The 17121-nt window shown below is 34.6% G+C and overlaps 1 protein-coding gene across 2 annotated transcripts; it reads left to right on the top strand.

Moving 5' to 3' along the window:
• The first annotated feature begins 2438 nt into the window (after positions 1–2438).
• On the top strand, positions 2439–12902 carry LOC106054532 (actin-binding protein IPP-like). 2 transcript variants are annotated; one of them, XM_056041834.1, is made up of 4 exons: positions 2439–2716; positions 8279–8426; positions 8522–8668; positions 9274–12902. In XM_056041834.1, the coding sequence occupies exons 2-4, from the start codon at positions 8307–8309 to the stop codon at positions 10483–10485; spliced, it is 1479 nt and encodes a 492-aa protein (XP_055897809.1). In that variant the 5' UTR covers positions 2439–2716; positions 8279–8306; the 3' UTR covers positions 10486–12902. The 2 variants fall into 2 exon arrangements, with proteins under 2 accessions (XP_055897809.1, XP_013065879.2); XM_013210425.2 differs by lacking the exon at positions 2439–2716 and adding an exon at positions 5860–6172.
• Positions 12903–17121: the final 4219 nt, after the last annotated feature.

Genomic DNA, 17121 nt, shown 5'->3' with positions numbered 1-17121 from the left:
TTCGAATCGGGTTTGGATGGTTCTGTTTTTTAAGAATGCCCTGATCCAGCTGTACATTTTTCCATGGATGCCCATTTTTTTTCATCTTCAAAAATAGACCTTTTCTCCACACTCTATCATAGGCTTGCTGCAAATCTATAAATACTGCTGTAGTGTGCTTGTTTTCATGAAACCCTTCTACTGTGTCCTGGATAAAACAAAAGAGGTGGTCTTCTGTTCTACTTGCTTTCCTGAAGCCAGCTTGTGCATTGTGGAGTGAGCAAATACTTTCTAGCCACCAATAAAGTCGGTTATTTATCATTTTTCTGCCATTTTGCCAATGTTGGATGTTAGAGATATTGGTCTATAACTTTTTGGGTCTCCAGGTGGTTTATTTTTCTTTAAAATGGGTATTATGTTTGCGGTTCTCCATTCCTGTGGTATGTCTCCAGTTTTCCATGTATGGTTGATAAAGTTAAGTATACAGTTTTGGGCCTGTGGTCCTAGTCCCCGAATCATTTCATTTATTTTATCGGGTCCAGGGGATTTTCTTGACTTGAGACTTTTTAGGGCAGTATTGAGCTCATGTAGAGTGAAGGGAGTGTCAAAGATCTGACAGTTGACTGTTGGAGCTTTTTCTTCTTTCTTTAAGATATTACTGAAGGCCTGGTCCATTTGTTTTCTTGGCTTTGACTTGTTAAAAAAGCTGCCCAGTTAGCTTTTTTATAGTTCCATCCAGTTGTTTTGCTGGATTGGTATCTACCTGGCGTTCCAATATTGAGGAGTATAGGCCTGTGGTCACTACCTATGTCTTCAAGTACTGTTATTTTAGAAGAGTCAGTAATGTCTGTAGAGATAAAAGCTAGGTCAGGTCTGTTAGTTGTGTTGTGTGCTCTGTGGAGGAAAGTTGGAGGTGTAGTTTTGTTTTGCAGAAGGTTAGAGGCATTTGTTACATCCTCTATTTCTTTGCCACCCTTGTTGTAGTGTGGGTAGCCTAGGGAAGGTGTGTGTGCATTGAAGTCGCCAGCTATTATTGTCCTTGTGTAGTGTAGTAGTTGTATGTCTATTTCTGCTGTTGATGATGGTGGGCAATAGTAGTTTTTGATGGTGTACTTTGTTCCTCCTCTACAAAGAAGTATTTCCTGCGTGTCGATGTCTGTATTGTTCTGTATTTGTTTTACTGTGGCTTGTGTGTCGTTTCTTATCAGGGTCATAATTCCCTGGCATTTGGTGCAAAGGCATCGGTACTGTGTGTAGCCTGTGATGTTTATTTTTTTCTTGGGCTGTAGTGTTTCTTGCAATAGCGCTATGTGTATATCATGCTTCTTGAGTATGTGTTGGAGTTCTGTTGTCTTGTTTTGTAGGCCTAAGATGTTGAGTTGCAAAAGGTTTAGGTGTTTGCTGCTAGTCTGTTTTTTATTTCCAGTAGCTGACTTATCACAGGCAGTCCTGGAAGAAACTGTCATGCGCAGACCTTTTACGAGGCGACGTCTGAGCTCGTATGGATTTTTCGTCAAATTCCTTGGCATTTAGTGTAGGCTGGGTGTTTCCTCAGGCTTTTTTTAAATATATAAAATATATAGACATGGCATACCAGAAGAAATAGTGAGCGACAATATGCCATTCAATAGCTATCAATATAGAGAGTTTGCTTCTGAATGGGGTTTCAAGATAACAACATCAAGCCCCAGGTACCCTCAATCAAATGGACAAAGTGATGTGTATGTTGGTATCGTAAAGCAGATATTCAACAAAGCATACAAAGTGGGAAAGATCCATATCTCGCTATGCTCGAGTATAGAAATACTCCGATAAGCGGACTGCTTTATTCGCCATCACAACTGCTGATGAGTAGTGATGAGTAGAAGACTCAGGGACATCATTCCAAGTGCTCCCAAACTATTGAAACCATCGGTAGCTGAAAATGCAGAGACATTACTCAACGAACTACAGATGAATAGCTAAGTGAAATACGATGCAAAAGCAAGGTTACCTAAAGATTATTCTGTCGGGGAGAAGGTGAGAGTTCGTCTAGGACAAACATGGCAGAAAGCAGTCGGCATTAAGAAACATCCATCACCCAGATCTTACATCATAATGACAAATGAGGGAAAAATCAACGGTTTTTAAACAAGAGCTACGAAGAAGACATCTCTGGATACTATGATACCGACGAAGACAATGAACAGCAAACTGTTAGAACAAACGAAACAGGCAATTATAAACCATCTAGAGAACTTGTTGTGCCGGTCAAGACAACCAGAAGTGGTCGAGTTATCAAAATTCCTTGTAATATAAGTCTTAAGAACTTTAAAAGGGAGGATGTGATAATAGCTTCAAAAGGAAGAATGTGCTAATATTATATGATATTACGTCATTGTTTGTTGATTATGTTTTGTGCGAAAGCAAAGGATCGGACGGAAATAAAATATTAGTTATATATGTCTACCTTGATAAAGACAGTCTCGTTATTATCATTATTAATTAGTAACGTCTACAGTAATTTATTATTAATATGTGACAAAAGAACACAATGAAAGTCAAAAGTTACCTGGTCATGCGGTTTGCGCGCTGGTCTGTCGTTTGGATTTATCGATGGTCCCGGGTTCAAAGTCAAACCCTGCCCGCTTAAATCCCCGTCGTCCAACGGGAGGTTTGGACTAGGAAGTAAACTATCTTCAACTCTGAAGGAACATCCGAAACATGTAAAACATTTTACAACATTTTGCAGTTGGAGGTTAGTTTCATTCATTTGCGTTAGATGCCTACTATGTAAAACAAATCTTTTTTTTTTTAGCCTGTTTTAAGTCATCGCCAACCGATGAATCTTTCTGTTTCTAAAAACGAATTCCAAAATTGTATTAAAAAGCTTTTAACAATACAACTCCCTTTCTAAATACAACGAACTTCAGTTTACAATAAATGTTTAACATGTTGCTCATCACACTAGCGGATCCAGAACTTTGGAAAGGGGGGGGTGCGATTTTTTTCCAAACCCTAACCCCCAGTAAACCCTATCCCTGTGCATAAACGTGCTTACAGTACACACACACACACACACACACACACATATATATATATATGAGAATTTTTAAAAAGCAGCATTTCTCAACCTTTAGCGAAAAACAAAACAACTGGGGCAGCGCTATAAGGTTCTCTTGTGGGGTTCGGGGCAAAGCCCCGACGCCAAAAGCGTTTTCTTGCTTTTTTCACTGCAGAAACGCATTCTCCTGACAAGTACAGCTCTTTATTCATCAAAGGAGTTCGGGGTGAAGACCCGACGCCAAAAGCATTTTCTTGCTTTTTTAACTGCAGAAACGCATTCTCCTGACAAGTACAGCTCTTTATTCATCAATGGAGTTCGGGGAGAAGCCCCGACGCCAAAAGCGTTTTCTTGCTTTTTTAACTGCAGAAACGCATTCTCCTGACAAGTACAGCTCTTTATTCATCAATGGATTTCGGGGTGAAGCCCCGACGCCAAAAGCGTTTTCTTACATTCTTCACTGCAGAAACGCATTCTCCTGACAAGTACAGCTCTTTATTCATCAATGCATTTCGGGGCGAAGCCCCGACGCCAAAAGCGTTTTCTTCTTTTTTCACTGCAGAAACGTATTCTCCTGACATCTACAGCTCATTATTCATCAATGGAGTTCGAAGCTCATTATTCATACTATTAAAAAAGGACCTTTTGAATAATGTTGTACTTGAAAATTATTTTAATATGAATTTATAGGCCCTTAATACATTGCGAATAAAACCGATTTGTTCCTTGAAAAGATAAGATACCCTACATATTTAGATTTTGGCTTTGGGGATCGCCGCCGAAAAAAAAATATTATTCAATAAATAGTATTCAATAAATTGAAGTATAAATTGTGAGTTATAGTCCCAAATTTATTTAACTAGAAAAATATCAGATTGAGTAAAGGTTGGTAAAAGGCGACTATGAAAACATTATTTAAGTTTATAATTCATCTCAATCATGGCTCTAATACTAAAAAATTTCGTTTGAATTCTAACTTTTCCAATGCAAAGTCTTACTTAAAATAATTATGATAAATTCATGTGAAATTAAATAAACTCTGTCTGGAAATGGGAGGAGCGGTAGAGTGAAAACGATTAATCCTCGCTCCTTTAATAATTTCTGCTAAAGATTGCATTTGGCATTAAAGAATAGGGGTTGGGCGACTCAATATAAGAATTTAATTTATAGTGTATATAAATTATGATGGGGGAAATGCGATTGCATGTATCGCCCCTCCATCCTGGTACAACCCTTTTTCATTTAAATTTACTAATGATACTATTTGAGATTAGATTGTGGTATGACATAATATACAATGGGTCACATATCAATAGGTAGTTTATATTATATAGATATTCAACTAATTTTGTTCACAAACTATAATTCTCCACAAAATAGGACCGCCCCCCCCCCAGAACTCAGAGGGCTAGAGTGGGGAGGGCAGTACATGCAATCGCCCCCCCCCCTCACCCCACCGAATCGGCCAAAATACCAGAAAGGGAGCGACATAATATAAAATGTATAAATTAATTCAACTAATTTTGTTCACAAACTATGATTCTCCACAAAAATAGGACCGCCCCCCCCCAGCACTCAGGGGGCTATAGTGGGGAGGGCAGTACATGCAATCGCCCCCTACTTTCCCCACCGAATCGGCCAAAATACCAGAAAGGGAGCGACATAATATAAAATGTATATATTAATTCAACTAATTTTGGGGGCGAAATAATCTAAAAATAGGTTGAAATATAGATAATTAGTATTTATTTTTAACATAAGTAATAAATTCGTATACAAATTGTGTGAATTCTATAATAAAATTCGCCCGATCGTCCCTACCGCCCCCCCCCCTTGATCCGCCAGTGGCTCATCAAGTGTTTTACAAAACTGTTGAAAAAATAACTTATTTTCGGCATGGGTTTCTATTTTATTTACATTTTTTTTATAATAAGATTAAATAGGAATGAAATTGTGGGCAAAAAATTGAACTAGTTGTTGCCTGTGTATCACAACTCACAATGTGAATAGTGGATAGATCTGGATTTTCTTTATATTCTATATTACTTATGAAGCCTTTAGTAGCGTCCAACCTCTATATATAACGGTGCCTCATAAGTCGCAATTAGCTACATAATTAGACTTTAAAATAATATCACATCACTAAGCCAAATATAGTTCCATTTTTTACCATTTTAATTTCAGTTTTAATCAATTTTCAAACAACATCAAGGGATTTAGGCCTAAGTCTTTTTTTTTTTTTTTTGCCCGGGGGGGGGGGGAGCTATGCAATTTTCTAAGTGGCCACTAAAACATATTTTGCTTTGACGTATTTTTTATTTTACATGTTTAAATAGTAGAAAGTGTTTTAATTCTTCATGAATATTCTTAAATTACTTTTTGGATATTGCTACATGTTCGTGAAACCGATTTTAATCTTTTTGAAGATGTTGTCATTCAAAGTAGAACATTGAAATACTTTTTATCTGGTCACGTCTGTTGGCAATTCAATAAAACTTATGGGGAGAGATTAGTGTGTGCATACTATGATACTAGCGACCTTTTCCTGACTTGCCAATGTTTTTTTTTTAAGGGTTAAATTATTCTATTTCATTCTCAGCTTTATCGGGGTTTTTTTTAAATAACATTTGCATATTAATATAATAACATATGTATATTAAATAAACTATAATCAATAATCTAAAAAGTGTATTACTTTTTTTAAATTCATCAAATCATAATCGCTTACGCTCGCAGAAACTAAAAGACAATAGATTGTAATAGACTCTACTCTCCTCCGATTACAGCAACAGAATAAGAAAAAGGAGATTCCCGAACTAGCCCCCCGCCCCCGGATGAATATCACTTATCTATAGTCCTAGATCTGTAATAGGCCTATATAGACTCTATAATCTAAGAAGAATTTAGATCAGTAGATCTAGATTCTAGATGATATATTTATAAAATAATTTAGATCTAGTCTAATTATTATAGGGCTATAGTATACTATAGTGTAGGATATAATAGGATCTACACGTTTAAATAGAAATAAATATAGGCGTCTAGATTAACTATAACTATGAGTCATAGTATGAAGTATGAGTAGTAAGTAGTAATATGAGTGTATCATGAAGTAGGCCTATAATATGAGCCCTATGACAGAGGATTCAGGTATATAATAAACTATATATTATATATTTATATACTATTTTATATAGATCTAGTCTAGATCTACTCTTACTCTTATACATATATTGACATATATAGATCTAGTAGATAGACACCTAAGTAACTTAGTAAGGCTAAATCTTCTAATTCTAAGTGTCTAAGAGGTTAAAAAAAAAGAACTAGATTATTCTAGATCTATTATTGTATTAGTCATAACTAATAGGCCTAGTACATTATAAATTATTAGGCCTATAGACACTATAGTGGATCTAGTTATTCTAACTATTTATTATTACTATATAAGTATAAGACACATACTATGACTATACTATAGGCAGGTAAACAGGTTGGCTACTAGATCTAGCTATAGATATCTATGAATTCTATGTTAGCCTATAGTATAGATCTACTATATTTATAATTATGCCATTAAAAATGAATATAGTCTTTTACCGGGTACTTCTATATATTCATCTAGACTGTAGGTCTAGATTATAATTTATTTTAATATATTATAAAATTATTCTAGACAATCTATAATTCTAGATTACAATTTTTAATTAGATCTAGGTTTAAATCCCCCCCTCCAGATGGTTTTGAGTTTAAAACCTCCATCCAGAGGGTTAATTTTTAGTTTACCCCCCCCCCCCTTTCTGAGGATTTTGATTTTAAAACCCCTCTTCAATATAAATCTAAAGCAAACCACAGTTGCCAAATTCTTTGAGCATAGCCAAGAAGGGTTTTGAGTCAAAACACCCCCTCTAGTGGGTTTGGAGTAAACCCTTCCCCTTCTGGGCAGTTTTGATGTTAAAACTCCTCTTTTCAATAAAAAATCTAAATCAAACTACAGTTACCGTATTTCATGAGGGATTGAGTAAAAAAACCTAAAGGAAAACTATAAGTCTCTAAATTCCGTAAATGTAGAGCCAAGGGGGTTTTGAGATTAAAAGCCCCTTCCAATACAAGGAAAAGTAAAGCTTAAGTCACTAAATTACATAAGAGTAGCTAAAAAAGTTTTTAAGGTTACCCCCCCTCACTTTTTTTTTTACCAAATTCAATAATTGTAGTCCAAGGTGCCTAGTTGTTAAAATACTTCTTTAAATTAAATAAAAAGCAGAGCCACTAACTTCTATTAGCCTAGCCAAGTCTGAACTTGAGGGTAAAACCTTCCTTCCAATAAAAAGAAAAGTGAGGCTAGAATCACATCGTAGCTTTAAGAAGTTTTGTGGTTAATCTCCCCTGCTCCAATGAAAACTAAAGCAAAACTGTAGTTACCAATTTCTACCAGTCGCTGTGTTCCATTATTAAATTGCAGTGAATAGCAGATTTCTTATCTGATCTACAATTTTTTAATAGAAGAGTAAGTAGTATAATGCACTGTAGACACTTTAGGCTATGCATTTCGTTTGTTTCAAAAAACAGAAATACTGCTTGGGGGCTCACATTGCTCCTCCAAACCATCTAGCTGGCAGGTGAGAAGTGTCAACTGTTGTTCCAATAACTCCAGAAAAAAACCTATTACAGGGTAAAAACAAATGTTCAAAAGAATGAAGGGACTAAATGCAATGAAGATTAATTACACACACATATATAATGTATTAAGGAAAAAAAAACTAACCCCCCCCCCCCAAAAAAAAAATAAAAAATCTTGTCTATGCCCATGATTTGCTCTGTTTAAAGTGTAATTTGTTTAAAAAAACAACACTTACTTATATCATATAAATCTAAATCCAACTTATTTAAAACTAAACATTTTCATTTCCTTCAATCAAAACCTTTGGTGTTCATGCTCTAGGACTGATGTTTATAGCTTTCAGTGTGTCATACAACTAGCACATTTAGAACCACTCTTCTTACCTTGCCTTTGGTAAAAAAAAAAAAATTCTCCATTCTTAATTTTTTTTAGTGCTGTAGGCTAATTAGCAATATAATAAAGAAAGAAAGACATCATACAACTTTTGTGTCTATTTACAAATGAGACATTTCATGCTATTGTTTTTACTGTAGGTTTTCTTTTAAGTAAAGGGCTTTATTAAGTTAACAAGTTATTTTTCACTTGCAATTAAATTGAAAACAAAAAAAAAGTTATAAAAATTTTCTTTTCCTTAGATCTACATATTGATGTTGAACAACAATCATGTCAAACTTCAAAAAACATTATTCACACTTGCCAAATGGTAGCACAGCCCAGGTCACATTAGGTACCAATACTCAGGCCTCTAACACTTCTGAATATAAACAGGGAGTAGATCATGAGGTAGGTTCTATCATCGCAATTGTAAAGTTATCATTTTATGTGTGTGTGAAGCTAATTTTTTCAAAATGCTAAAAAATTTGTTTTTTTGTCTGTAGAGATCACAAAATTTACTAAAGACAGCCTGGAAAAACTTTCAGTCTGGACACTACACTGATGTTAAATTTATTGTGGACAAGAGAACATTTCATGCTCATCGTCTTGTACTAGTTTCTTTGTCTGATTACTTCACACCTTTGTTTAAGGTAACTGCATAATACATTCAGAATTCATAGCTATTTACACTGTTAAATTTGTAGCAAGCATTGATGTATACTTCCTGGGTTCATCAAAGATTTAGAGTGCCAAGTTCCACTTATTTAGTTTGACAAACATCCTTGGTTGGGCAAAATAAAAATAGCCTGTTGTACTGTCTTGGAGGTATATAGACACCCTAAAACATTATTTGAAAAGTTATATAGTTTTCGAATGAAAGTGTTGATGGGAGAGTGATCATTTTTTTGATCATTTTTTGAAACTTTTCCTTTTAGTTAAAATATCAACATAGCAATGCGCTCTGAACTGTCATCTTGATCGTCCCGAGTTCAAATCCTTCCGCTGTCTTCCCCCACCATCCTGCAGGATGTTTGGGCTAATATGTAATAAACTTCAAATTTGAACATTAGAAATATGTGAAACAAAACGTAAATATTCCTTAGGTAATATATAAATTCTACCTTGCCCACTGCCCCATTGTTATAACTACCTCTATGTCAAATCCCTTATAATAAAACCCTGTTCTAAATTACATGTTGTTTTAAATTTGTCTTTTATTATTAGATTTTATAGTTCTTGAACTTATTTTCTGCAGTTTGATGAAAAAGGAAATGGGGAGATAATTCTACAAAATGTTTCATCAGAGGATTTTGAAATTTTGTTAAAATATGCTTACACTGGACAAGTGGACGTAACACCAGACAATGTACAAAGTGTTTTGATCGCTGCTGATTATCTCAGCATTGAGTTTGTTAAAAGAGAATGTATAACCTACATGAAATCACTCATAGATGTTGACAATGTTTGTGATGTTCTGGTATTTAGTATTAATTATACCTTTGCCAACTTGCAGCAGTGTGCTGAAGAATTCCTAAAAGAACATTTGGATAGTGTTTCCAAAACAGAAACATTTTCATTGCTGGATCCAGAATATTTGTTTAGTATTTTGAATGATGATAATTTAATTCTCTATGAAAACAAAAAATTTGTTAAAAAATTAGAGCGAGAAAGCATTGTTTTCAAATCAGTTTTGAGATATTTGACAGCAAGGCTAGAACTAAATCAAACTGTGTTTGAATTATTACTTACGTCTGTGAGATTGCCAGAGTTATCTAATGAATCAATAAAAAGGTGCCTTAAGGAATTCAAAGACATGAGCAAAAATGAAACAGTGAAAAGATTTTTAAAGCTAAATGAAATAGCTGTAAAATGTATTGATAAAAGAAAACGGGATCATTCATTTCTCACAGAGTTAGCAGCAAAAGCTAAAGAAGTACCAGAAACCTGGTTCAGGCCAAGAAAACTGTCAACTTTTAATATAATAAGCAGATATAGTAGATATGCTGCTGGCGGGGAGGTTAAGTCATGTCCCAACCCACCAATGGTTACTTGGAATGACCCATACCTTGAAATACAAAGCATTGACCTCTGGATTAGGTTGTGGGATGAGCGTCGAGTCATTGGTGGACTGAAAATACTTTATCGCAAAACCAACTCTCAAACCAAACCTGTGTTTTTTAAAGGTAGCCATCAAAATTCTGTGAACCATCATTTCATTGAATTCCAGCCTCACGAACTGATAACAAAAGTAATCATTGGGAGTGGGTGGCTGGTAGACAGGCTTGGATTTGAAACAAATTTAGGTCGCACATATGGTCCCTATGGTGGCCCAGGTGGCAGTCACTATGAGGAGGTTGCCTTGAGCAGCCCATTTTCTTATTTATATGACATTAATTGTGAGAGTACTAAGACCCAGGGGACTGATGCTATTTTCAATCTCATGTTACGCTGGATAGAATTTCATTAATATAAGTAATGAGCCAGTCAGTGTTTTAGGGTTTGCGCATATATATATATATCGGTATATGTATAGCTTTATTTTTACCCCCCAATTTTTATTTTATTTTTAAGAGCTATTACAACTATAGGGGCATTTTAAAAAAAAACCTGAAGTAATTTTTTTGTTTAATTGTGTGACTTTTCAGCACAAAATATTCTGGGTGTCTCATTCCTTTGAGCCACAGATAAGTCAGATATCTATGTCTAAATTAAGTGTTTTCTTTTTATCTTTTCATTTCTGAGCACATTTGTTGTTGTTTTTTTAAGTCTGTTAAATATAGCGCTGTACCGGTATTTCAATTATTTTTTTTCCAATGGTCTTTTGATTGATTCTCCCTGACTTCTTTTAGTTTACATTCTTGTTGAAAGCTCATAAAGTAATTAGCCTGATCTTTAATGGTTTTTGCAACTAAAACAGAATAAAAATTCTTTGCAGAAAAAATTTAAAAAATACAGACTTCATAACTGTAATACAATTTTGTACTACTTGATTATACACAGAGCATTTTAAGGATCGTCTTCTATAGATTTTTCCATTGTCATTCAAAAGATGGCTGCCTGATCATTGTCATATATACCGGATACCTCAGACACAATGTTGAATTATTGGTACATTTTTAAAACTTTCTTATATTCTTTTTTACTAAAACATTTGAAACATATAAAACAAATAATACAACCCAGAGCTTAACTATGACAACAACACTAATTATAATGTTTGCTTAAAAAAGAAATATTTCTTTTGTCAGAGAAATACATTGATATTTTGAGTCCTTAAAACAATTAGAACAATTCTTTTTTACTAAAACATTTGAAACATATAAAACAAATACTACAACCCAGACCTTGACTACAAAAACAACACTAATTATAATGTTTGCTTGAACCACAAATATTTCTTTTGTCAGATATTGATATGTGACTTGAGTCCTTAGAACAATGTTTTTGACTATCAATATAGACAACCAGAGAAATGCATTGATAGGGCTTGAGTCTTTAGAACAATGTGTTACCATCACAATATAGACAACCAGAGAAATGCATTGATACTTGTGTTTTTAGAACAATGTCCATCACAATTTAGGCATCCAGAGAAATGCATTGATATGTGACTTCAGTATTTAGATCAATGACCATCACAGAAATATAGACATCCACTGATCTGGCCATTGAAATGCCTGATAAAATGGTTAATTAATTTCATTGGAATGAGAACATTGTAATAGATTGAAATGTTTCTGTTATTTATCACGCCTCATATCTGATGCATGCAGTTTTTATTGTTTGTTTATAATTGCACAATATATTATTGTATATTAATTGGCAATGTTTTAGTTTACATTTACAAGTACACTACAAATTATAACACAAGATGCTTTTTGCATGCTATTGTTTTCCAGATGTCAAATATTGTTATCCATTGTTAGAGAAAAAGATGTTTTAAGTTGACCGTCATAAAAGCTTTCATTGCACACTTAATATTCTCAAATATATGTACCGTGGAATACACATAATTCAAACTCTCATCCATTGAAATACTTATTTATTATTAGAATTCACTTCGTTGTTAGTTGTTTTTTTTTCTTTTCTTAGTCCTTATTGAAAAAAAAAATTGGTTAATTCAAAGTCAGTTAAGCACAACTCCGTATAATTTGAATTAAACATGAAATATTTTCCATTGGCAGTATGCCTTTTTATCAAACTTTTATAAGCCAGTGGATTTTAGAGAGAGAGAAGGAGCAATATAAAGAGGTTAGTCCAGAGGTTAGATCTTTTAATCAGTCTTAGGCGAGTGAAAGTTCTTTTAACAAATAAATACTGGACACACTTATAAGAACATTTGACACAAAAAAAACTAAGCCCTTCTTCAGTCCATAAAATATTAATATTGTGAAACTGTGATAGTCCAACTTAATCTTAACTTTCTTTTCCCAGCTGATCTATGTCACTTTGTTTTCCCATCTGATCTATGCCACTTCTCTAGCTGCTTGATGTGTGAGATGTGTAATAAATAGACTAAATTGAGGATGTGTAATGTTGGTTTTAGTTTTCAGTAGGCCTACATGATACACACAGTATCCTGATACCTTTACAAGGACATTCAAAGGCAATTGTGTTCAAAGAAATGTGTATTATTTAAAATACGGTACTTGTGATATTTTTTTTTTTGTCATTATTTGTAAGATAGTTATTTTTTACTTTTATGGCCAACACTCAATATCTTACATATTGATGTCTTAAAAAGCTGCCAGCATATTTAAATATATGTTCTAATGGTTTTATTGTTTTTCACTGTACAACTATGGTACAACAATATTATTATTTTAATACATTTGATATTTTGTAATACCCGGTACAAGAAAAATAAACAAATGTTTCCATCAATTCCATTGACATTTTTTTTTTTTACAACACCTATATTCGATTTGTACTTTCGTGGAAAACAAAGTGTAAACCTTCAGAATGGAAAATTAAATACCCAGAAACAGATATCGAAAATGGCTCAAATGATTTTTCCTAGAAATTTGATAGCTCATGTTTATCGTTGGCCACACTGGGAAAACTCTAGTATGACCTTTATAATTTTTCAAAGCATAAGAATTTAATACATTTAAATTTGGCTCGAGAACTAGGAAATATGTATCATGAACGGACTTTATTATAGCCTATTATATGTCTTGGGGTATTTCCGCATGTGGAATTTGTATGATTAAATTATTCAAGAGTTAAATAAGTTCAGGAATATTTGGCACATCTTTTTCTAGGGTCTAGATCTAAAGGCCTATCATTAGAATATTAGTAGTACATTCGCTTAACCAGAACTTTTTTCTCCGGAAAGGGGGGGGGGGGGGCAGTGTAATGAAATGTTCCTTATTTTAAAAATTTAACATTCTTTTAGGAGCTAAATATAATCGCTTTCTACGGAGGTATTTGTCTTTTTAAAAAATATTTGAAGTTTTTCTTGTTAATTGCGTGCTTTGGCGGATCTTTTAAGGGAACTCAAATACCCTATTGTAAAGTGTTTAGGCTCTGTGCTTTCCTTCGTCTCAGTTCGGAAAATAATTATATAGGGGAGAGTGGGGAGAAATGGACAACCATTTTTACTTTTTTTACTAAAAGTTACATAAAAACATAAATAACAACTCAGAGATGTTTTTTATAGTTCTAATTAAAGTAGTCATTTATTTACAAATATAGTCTATTAAAAAAATTGAAAATTGTCATACATTAGAAAAAAAAATAAAAAATACCACCCCAATATGGGGAAAAATGAACCACCTGCAGAAGACAAGAAGCTTAAAGAAATTAATATTTTTTTATTATTTTTCAAAGGTACATCAAATGAGATATATCTTTCTGTTCTTTTTGTACCTTTGCAGTTTACTGGTGGTGGCAAAATTGTTTTAATTTGTCCCATTCTGACTGTCCCAATGTCTTCTACTGTCAACCATTTTCCCACTCTTTTGCAAAAAAATAAACTTCTATATCACCATCCTCATCTTGTTCTTTCATAACCAACTCAATATTTTGTTTTCTTTCCCACCTCAAACTCACGCAAGACATTGGAAGGCTGTTTGGTTGTTCGGTTTGCGTGCTGGACTATCATTCGGACTTAATGATGGTCCCGGGTTCAAACCCTGACCACTGCCTTCCCCATCGACCTTCAAGAGGTTTACGCTGGGAAGTAAATAATCTTCAACTCTGAAGGAACATCTGAAACATGTCAAATATTTTACACCAAAGTCGTTAACTTTCACACTTTCGACACCATCCATTCTGACATCAATACTTTCATCACTTTTGTCACTAATACCATCTGTCCTATCATCAGTCATGTCAGTACCGGTATCGAATAGATTCTTTTTTAAATTAGAATTATCCCCAGATTTAACGCAATGCTTTAATTTTATTTCCTCCATCATTGGTGATGATGTCACGATCATACATTTTCCAAGTTTTTTCCCTCAGTTGGTTTGCTAGCGAGGAGCAGCTTTAGGATAGCCTGCAACTATTTCAGTTGAAGCAGTTACAGCATCTCTCATAACTGACTCTGGCACTTTGCCTTTGTCTCCATGTCCAGTCTAGTATAATATATAAGTCTATGATCTCATGTTACTGAAGTTTTTTTTTTTTTATTTTGGTCCAAAATAATATAGTCCACTAGTTTTAAAGATAGCAGGGGTGGTCCATTTCTCCCCACTCTCCCCTACTAGCTCAGTGGTCGCAAACTGCGGATCTCCTTGGCTGTAGCTCTTCCACGAAATATTTAGTACAGATAAGGAATACTGTAAGCATTTTTAAACCGCAAGTGTCAGGAATGAGTTCTGGTCAGCATGTTTACTTCAGAGGAGAAAAGGGGCAATTCAGGGTGTTGACTTCAAGACTGTTTTTGTTTTGGATTGTTTTATTTTGTGAGATTTGTTTTTGAATGGAATGTAACTCATAATAAAACAGTGTGGTTTTTGTTCCTAGTCCAGTACAGTTGGATTTTTGGTTATAGAGTTGAAGTATAGCCATAATTATTTCTGTGTAGTTATTATTCAGCCTTATGAGAGTTATATTATGAGCAATTATATTTTAACTGATACTGGATATTTCATTTGCTAGAACCGTGCTTATAATGTACCAAAGCAAACCGTGCTTATAGTGTACCAAAGCACATGTAAAAAAACAAGTGATATGTCCGTACATTGGCATTCTGTATCTTCATTCTCTCGCTATATGTGTCGTTACGATATTGCTCAGGACTTGCTTACATTTATTAATCAGCATCGAAATACACAGACGTATAGTAGAGAAGAAAAAGAGCCTTGACAGCAAGCTTTCAGATAGACACATTTTTAGAAAGCAACATAATACCACAGATAGTTGCTCTCAAACATGTGTATCATTATTTCAGTCGAATGGCTGCGCATTTTGGTGGGTATCAATTCGATAGTTTGAATTGAGAAGTCGAAGAAAAGTCAAAACGTGTACAAAGGACTTACTTTGTGTGTGTGGGGGGGAGGGGGGGGAAGCAATATTTCCGGTATTTAAAACCAAGAAAAAAAATGATGCGTATTCTGAGGTATCAACAGTGCATTCTCCTGCTATTTAAAAAAAAAATAGTTCAAAAACAGACTATGCTATTTGCTGCACTTTATTAATGGAGCCCAGCAATTTGTAGTAGGCCTAACCCCTCGTTGCGACGCACATGGAATTTGGTGACTGTAGTTTGCTTAAGATTTTATATCTGTTGAGGGGGTTTTAAACTAAAAAGTCTCTGGAAGTTTTTTTGTTTTTGTTTTTTTTTAAACAAACTCAAAACCCACTTAGCTACGCTTTTAGAATTTAGTGACTAGTTTGCTTTAGAATAATACTGGAGAAGGTGTTGTTAACCTTGGAACTCTCTTTGGAGGGGTTTAAACCTCAAAACTATCTGAGGGTGTTTTTTACTTAAAGCCCTCTGGAGGGGGGGGGGGGAAACACAAAACCCCTCTTGGCTACGCTCATAGAAAACTGATGTATGATTTAGTCTTATATTGAGGAGGGGTTTTATTGAAAAAAAATTTTAAGGCGTTTTAAACTACGCTCATGGAATTTGGTGACTGTCGTTTGCATTATTTTTTTTTTTAGAAAAGGAGATTTTAACCTCAAAACCCCCTTGACTCCTTGAGGGAGATTTTAAACTCAAAACCCACTTGGCTGAGCTGGGGCAATTGATGGTATAACATTAAATTATCCCCTAAAATAAACAAAATCAAAGCAAAATATCAGTCACAAAATTCAACCCTCCCCCGCAGGGGAGGGATTTCATTTCGGGGGGGGGGGGGGTAGGGTGAACTCAGGGGCGGACTGGGTATCAAAATCGGCGGTGAGCTGCTCTCCCCAGTGGGGTCCCGGGTGAAGCCCCGGAACCAAGCATTATTTCCGTTATTTTAAGCTTTAAAAATGCATATTCTTAGGTATCTACAGTGCAATTAGCCTGCTACTCTTCCGCTAAAAAAATTCAAAAACCAAATTCGCTATTCAATGGAGTCCAGCGACTGGTAGAAAATGGTAAAATGCTTTAGTTTTTGTATTGGAGGGGAAAGGGAAACCACAAAACCCCTTTTGGCTACACTCATAAAATTTGGTGGCTGTAGTTTGCTTACGTTGGCTGCACTGAGGCAGTAAGTAAAGTTTCCCTTTCAGACAATAAAGTCTGAGGCAAGTGATGGTTTAAAGACCCTTCCCTCCCAGCTACGCCCATGTGTTATATTATAGGTGTGAGCCTAATTCTCTTCAAAATATATAAAGTTTGATAACGCATCAAAAACTGAATATATGCAATCGTAGGATTACATAATGTTTTCTATTAATACATGTATGTAGTCTGAAAACTATAAACAATACAATAGTAGCCTAATGAGTTTGAAGCTTCTTGGTACTACTTATAGATTACAGACGTTTCTTCAAAAATAAGATTGTTACGTCTTACGCATTTCATGTGTTAATCTAGTCATGCATGTTGATCTGTGACTTGAAATATGCTAAATCATTGGTTTTTCTGGCTGACTCAGACAACCCATTTCATTAAAAGAGAAGAGAAAGCAGACCGGTTAGAGAGGCACTTACTTAATGT

Source organism: Biomphalaria glabrata, chromosome 9 (assembly GCF_947242115.1).
Source record: "Biomphalaria glabrata chromosome 9, xgBioGlab47.1, whole genome shotgun sequence".
In the NCBI taxonomy this organism is placed as follows: domain Eukaryota; kingdom Metazoa; phylum Mollusca; class Gastropoda; family Planorbidae; genus Biomphalaria; species Biomphalaria glabrata.
Note: the sequence above shows the minus strand (reverse complement) of the source record. Positions and strands in the feature narration are given on the sequence as shown.

Bases quoted from the DNA above. Each gene is read 5' to 3' on its own strand.
- LOC106054532 (XM_056041834.1), top strand. From the start codon at position 8,307: ATGTCAAACTTCAAAAAACATTATTCACACTTGCCAAATGGTAGCACA. The intron at 8,427-8,521 runs GTAGGTTCTATC...TTTTGTCTGTAG, and splicing joins AACAGGGAGTAGATCATGAG to AGATCACAAAATTTACTAAA. The intron at 8,669-9,273 runs GTAACTGCATAA...TATTTTCTGCAG, and splicing joins ACTTCACACCTTTGTTTAAG to TTTGATGAAAAAGGAAATGG.